The following is a 6,943-nucleotide window of genomic DNA, read 5'->3' on the forward strand; positions in this document are numbered from 1 at the left end:
AACATTAGTTCAAAAATATATAAACTGGATTTCTCGACTATGCAAAATATAGGGATACAATATAAATTATATTACAATATAAATTATATAATTATATGTGAAACATAAAAGAACAGAGGTAACTGCATGATGTGACAGCTTCTCAGAAGGATACAAAGGCAGGCCTAATACAGAGTTCAATCTCATGCTGGAAACAGGAGAATTTAGGCCCATACATGACAGGAATGGTGATCTCAGAGCTGGATCCCACCTAGCTAGCTTACTGTCTGTTTTTAAAAGGCAGGCAAATCACTGAATTCATTTACAATGTTAAAAATGTGCTTGCTGTGTTTCATAGGAGTCAAGGGGTTATGGTAAAAAAAAAATGCCAAGTGGTGAGATAATCCCCCACCACTCGTGTGTGTGTGTGTGTGATTGAACTGATATTTAAATAAACTACTGTACTTTGGTCTGTGAGAAAGGGGCTGTTTAGTTATCTTCAGAAAGCTGTCTCTAGCAGAAGACAGCTATGATCTTGAACCCAAAATTTGACTTTAAGTTGTTCTTTCACTGTTCCTCAACACCACTTCCTCAAAACCACTCTCCAAGCTGAGACTGGTCCTTGGCACTGGCCTATTCCAATCCTACTAAATGCAATTGACAGATTTAGTGAAATCTCATTCAAAATTTCCAAGGCATTCTTCAAGAAAGAAACCAAAACATCCTACAACTCTTATGGAAATACATAAGACCCTTTATAGCCAAAAAAACAATGAAAAGACACACACACACACACACACACACACACACACACACACAGAAAAACAAAGAAAAAAAAACAAGGCTGGAGGGATTGCCATTCTACATTTCAAGATCAGTTACACAGTTACAGTTACAAAAAGACCATGAAAGCTCCTTTAGGTATGCAATGTCATTTCATTATAACCTCATTTGTATTTCCTGGCAAATTTCCATGTGTTTATTTGTCCCTAATCTCTTTATGAAACATCTATTTGAAAGTTGGCTAAGTTTTCAAATGCAGGATAATTGTCTTTTTATTGTTCATGTATTAAAAATGTTTTATAAAGTTGCAATTTCAAATATATTGTCTGATATGAGTCATAAGCATCTTATTATAGTGCTGAATTTGCAGATTTCATTTTCTTAGTACACAGAAAAAAAGCAAAATTTAAATATTTTTAACTGATCACTATCAGACTAGGAACTATGAAGGTCAGAATATGAATTAAGGTTTTGCTCAGTTGTCTCTCACAAAAAAATTAGTGGACCAATCCTATATCCAACAGAGGGCCCATATCCACTATATACAAAAAACTCAAGAAGTTAGACTCCAGAGAATCAAATAGCCTTAAAAAAAAGAGCTACAGAGCAAAACAAAGAATTCTCAATCAAGGAATATCAAATGGCCAAGAAGCACCTAAAAAAATGTTCAACATCCTTAGTCATCAAGAAAATGCAAATCAAAACAACTCTGAGATTCCACCTCACACCAGTCAGAGTGACTAAGATCAAAAACTCAGGTGACAGCAGATGCTGGAGAGGATGCAGAGAAAGAGGAACATTCCCCCACTGTTGGTGAGATTGTAAGCTGGTACAACCACTCTGGAAATCAGTACGGCAGTTCCTTATAAAACTAGACGTAATGCTACCTGAGGATGCAGCTATACCACTCCTGGGCATATATCTAAAAGATGCTCCAACATACAACAAGGACATATGCTCCACTATGTCCTTACTTATAATAGCCAGAAGCTAGAAAGAATGTAGATGTCCTTCAACAGAGGAATGGATACCAAAAAAATGTGGTACATTTACAAATTAGAACACTCCTCAAATATTAAAGCAATGACTTCATGAAATTCTTAGGCAGATGGATTGAACTAGAAAATATCCTGAGTGAGGTAACCCAATAACAAAAGAACACACATGGTATGCACTCACTGATAAGGGGATATTAGTCCAAAATTTGGAATATCCAAGATACAATTCACAAACCCCATGAAGCTCAAGAAGGAAGACCAAAATGTGGATGCTTCAGACCTTCTTCAAAGGGGGAACAAAGATACTCACAGAAGGAAATATGGAGACAACATGTAAAAAAGAGACTGAAGAAAAGGACATCCAGAGACTGCCCCACCAGGGGAATCCATCCCATATACAGACACCAAACCCAGAAAATATTGTAGATGCCAAGAAGTGCATGCTGACAGGAGCCTGATATAGCTGTCACCTGAGAGGCTCTGCTAGAGTGTAACAAATACAGAGGTGGATGTAAGTTAAAAAAATCCAATAAAAGAAAAAAACGAACTCAGTTGACAGCAGATGCTGGGGTGTATGTGGAAAAAGAGGAACACTCCTACATTCATTACTGGTTTGACTGCAAGCTTGTAAAAACCACTCTGGAAATCAGTCTAGAGGTTCCTCAGAAAATTGGACATAGTTCTACCTGAGGAGACAGCTATTCCACTCCTTGGCATATAACCAAAAGATGCACCAACATATAACAAGGACACATGCTCCACTATTTAATAGCAGCCTTATTTTCAATAGCTAGAAGCTAGAAAAAAACCAGATGTCCTTCAACAGAGGAATGAATACAGAAAAGATGGTACATCTACACAATGGAGTACTACTCAGCTATCAAAAACAATGACTTCATGAAATTCTTAGGCAAATGAATGGAACTAGAAAATATCATCCTCAGTGAGGTAACCCAGTCACAAAAGAGCACACATGGTATACACTCACTGATAAGTGGATATTAGCCCCAAAACTCGAAATACCCAAGATATAATTCACAGACCATGTGAAGCTCAAGAGCAAGAAAGACTAAAATGTGGATGTTTCAGTTCTTCTTAGAAGAGGGAACAAAATACTCACTGAATGTAGAGGGCTGGAGGGACTTGGGAGGAAGAAAGGAGTGGAGGGGGAATGGGTGCGCAGGATCCGGTATAGAAGGAGACATGGATAATATAAAGAGGGTCGAGAATTTGAACAGAGGGGTGTAGCAATGGGTGGTGGGAAACTGGGAGTAGCCACCAGCAAGCCCCAGATGCCAGGAAAACAAGAGGTTCCCAGGACACAACAGAGGAGAGATTAGCTGAAATGTTCAACAAAGGGAATGAGAACCTATAGAGACAATATCCAGAGGTTAGGCAAGGTCACTAGTTGGGGGATGGGACCACACACTCATCTTCAAGTTTTTAACCCAGAATGGCTCCAATCTAAAAGGAAATACACAGACACAGTGTGGAGCAGAGACTGAAGGAAAGGCCATCCAGAGACTGACCTACCTGGGAATCCATCCCATATACAGACGCAAACCCAGACACTATTTTGGATGCCAAGAAGTGTTTGCTAACAGAAGTCTGTTATAACTGTCTCCTGGGAAGCTCTCCCAGAGCCTGAAAAATACAAAGTTGAAGGCTTACAACAACCATCAAACTGAGTAGCGGGACCCCAGTGGAGGAGTTAGAGAAAGGACTGAAGGAGTTGAAAGGGATTACAACCCCATAGGAAGAACAACAATATCAACCAACCAGATCCCCCAGAGCTCCCTGGGACTAAACCACCAACCAAAGAATATACATGGAGAGACCCTTGGCTCCAGCCGCATATGTAGCAGAGGATGGCATTGTCTGGCATCAATGAGAGGAGAAGCCCTAGGTCCTGTGAAGGCTAGATTTTTTCCAGTGTAGGGGATGGTCAGGACTGTGAGGTGAGAGTGGATGGTGGGAGGGGGCATACCCTCATAGAAACCGGGGAAGCAGGGTGGGAGAGGGAGGTTCCAGAGGAGAAACCACGAAATGAGATAACATTTGAAATGAAAAGACATTAAATATCCAATAAAAAGTATGATGTAGTGGACCCATCACACATCCTCTAATTTCTGTACACTTCTAGAATGCATGTGAAAGAGAAATACTTGTCATCTAGAAGAATTTCTTCATGCTTGGAAGGGGCTCTAAACTCTTGTCTATCTATAGGTTCTCATCTAATTGGAATACACATACACACACACACACAAAGAGAGAGAGAGAGAGAGAGAGAGAGAGAGAGAGAGAGAGAGAGAGAGAGACAGAGAGACAGAGAGACAGAGAGACAGAGAGACAGAGAGAGAGAGAGAGAGAGAGACTCTGGAAGACACGGTGTTTGCTGTGTGGCAAGTGAAATTAAAGGATTTTGGTAAACTTTTTGCCCTGGCTTAATTGAAAGAAGATATCTTTGTAGAATTTTGGTGGTTCAATATAAAGATTAGATCCATTCTGTGCATGAGAGGCTTCCTGATGGTTAACCTAGCAGTTTTCTTTCTTCTTTGTATTTCTCTGAACTTTAGTACTGTATCCTTATTTCTTCATTGTGCTCTTTTGTCATCTGGGAGAATTCCTTCTTGTTTGGATGCCCATGAATAAAGAAACATTGTGTGTTTAGCTAGTATTCTGTAAAGCAATTTTTCTATTTAAGTTTATTTACACATAAGTTCTATATATGAAGGAAAAGACTGCAACACTAAAAATCAGAGGCTCACAGTTAAACTTCCTTACAAAACAATGTCATGACTGCACGATCTCGAATCTGCTTGGTTCTCACCCCATAAATGATAGGGTTAAGAGCCGGGGGGATAATTACATATAAGTTAGCAAGGAGGATATGGATATACCGTGGAATATTGTGTCCAAATCGATGAGTCAAGAAGGAGAAAAGGGCTGGAGTGAAGAAAGCCAAGATCACACACACATGGGAACCACAGGTATTTAGAGCTTTGAGCCTGGCTTCCCAGGATGGAAGTTTGAATACAGCATGAAGAATTTTCACATAGGACAGAGCAATCAAAATAACATCCAGAAGTATCATAGATATGAGTAATAATCCAAATAGTACATTAACCTTGATGCTGACACATGCCAGTCGGGCAATGCCCATGTGCTCACAATATGTGTGTGGTATGACATTGTGTTCACAGAATGAAAGCCTTAGAATAAGAAATATAAGAGGAAAAACCAAAATGAAATTTCTGAATAGTCCAATGCCAGCAATAATACAGATCACTCTGTTGGTGAGGATAGTGTTGTATCGGAGAGGGTTACAGATGGCAATGTAGCGATCAAAGGCCATAGCTACAAGCATGAATGTTTCAATGCCTGTGAACAGATGGATGAAAAACATTTGAGCTATACAGTCCCTAAAGGCAATCTTATGGAAGCCAAACCAGAATATGCCAAGTGCTCTGGGAACAGTTGCCGTGGACAGGCCCAAGTCAGTCAGAGCCAGCATGGCCAATAAGTAGAACATGGGCTGATGAAGACTGTGCTCAAGATGGACCACAAAGAGAAGGATGACATTCCCTAGGACAGCAATAAGATAGACTGTTCCAAATGGAAAACCAAGCCAGAACTGTGACTCTTCCAGTCCTGGGATCCCCAAGAGCAGGAAGGATGAAGGGTGAATCCATGAGCTGTTGCCTGGTGACATGCTGTCAGGAGCCTCTGATGGACAGACTCATTTGAAGGAATCTACATAGGACATGACAATACTTTGTCAGCACTAGTAAATAAGAACAGAAGGATGTCATTAGTGTTTCTTCTCATGGAGAATAGAAATGTGTTTTCTTGAATATTTTCTCTCTTTTTCTTTTCAGTTTAAAAGGATTATGAAGGTGGATATTTCTTTTAAATGAATGAATATTTAGACTCTCTTCAAGATAACTTAAATGAAGTTTTTCTTCATATAAACCAAGTCTAGTTGGGAGATGAACCTAGCAAGGTCATACCAACCGCTATATTGGCTAGAACATTTTGAAATATATAATAATATATTGTGGGGAAGTATAATTTGTACTGATAAATGATTACAAATTCAGACCAAAGATACTATTTTAGCTTTGAAATATATCCTTCAAATGTCACTCATATAGCTTGAAGTATGAGTGAAAATTATGCCATGGCCTAATTCCACTTATAACCATTGGAAATCTTTCCTGATGCTCAACTTGCTTGTAAATAACTATAATCAGGGGACAATGCTAACCAAACAACATAGGCTATCAACTGAAGGCCCAGAGCTATGTATGGGTTATCTGTTCTTGAGTTGTTGCTTACAAACTATTTCCATTGTTTTTGGTTATCCACAGAACATAAGATATTATTACTAAAGACATCATACATTTGAGTTATATAACATGGAGAAATCAAGCCAATACTGACCTGGAAGCTTCATCCCTCCAGGATAATTGTCATAATACTGGGAGATGCTATGTACACTACAAGAGAAAAAATCAACCATCTATGACTTCTAGTAACAATCAGCCTGGCAAAATGAGCCCATTAGTATTAGTACATGAATGGTAAGGAAGAGACCACATATCTTCCATTGGATTTAAAGCCTCCTCCAGAACATGGAGAGATGGCTCAATGATTAAGAGTGCATAGTGTTCTTCCAGAGGACCCAAGTTAGTTTCCCACCAGTCATATATGTCAGCTTACTATCACCTATTACTTTAGCTTCAGGGGGATGTTTCCAAACCTCTAGTCTCCATAGGTACTGATTTCCTATGGACATGCAAACACACACACACACACACACACACACATACCACATGAAAGATATAAAATAATTGTAATAATAATAGTAATAATAACAACTAATAATTGTAATAATGCTCACTCCATAAAACAAGACTCACGTGTGGTGTTAATAAATTGGCCAAAACCTCATGGCTGGCCAAGTGATAACCCTTGTAAAAGAACCTAACACTAAATGAATATTGTAATATTCTAATTTTTATTTCCATAGATTGGGTTATCTGTCAACACTGACTACAGAAGAATAAAATAAATTTTATATCCATGTATAAAATTCTTAGTATTTGTAGAACTCTTTTAACTCTCTTGGGTTTTTTTTTTGTTTGTTTGTTTCATTTTGTTTTGTTTTGATTGTTTTGAAA

General features: G+C 38.7%; 1 protein-coding gene across 1 annotated transcript; it reads right to left on the reverse strand.

The window, feature by feature from the left end:
• Or52e15c (olfactory receptor family 52 subfamily E member 15C) lies at positions 4,531 to 5,472 on the reverse strand. The gene has a single exon (NM_001000181.1). It carries the CDS (start codon positions 5,470 to 5,472, stop codon positions 4,531 to 4,533), a length of 942 nt encoding a protein of 313 aa, NP_001000181.1.
• Between the last annotated feature and the right edge of the window lie 1,471 nt (positions 5,473 to 6,943).

The sequence above is a fragment of the Rattus norvegicus genome, chromosome 1 (assembly GCF_036323735.1).
Source record: "Rattus norvegicus strain BN/NHsdMcwi chromosome 1, GRCr8, whole genome shotgun sequence".
Classification (NCBI taxonomy): Eukaryota; Metazoa; Chordata; class Mammalia; order Rodentia; family Muridae; genus Rattus; species Rattus norvegicus.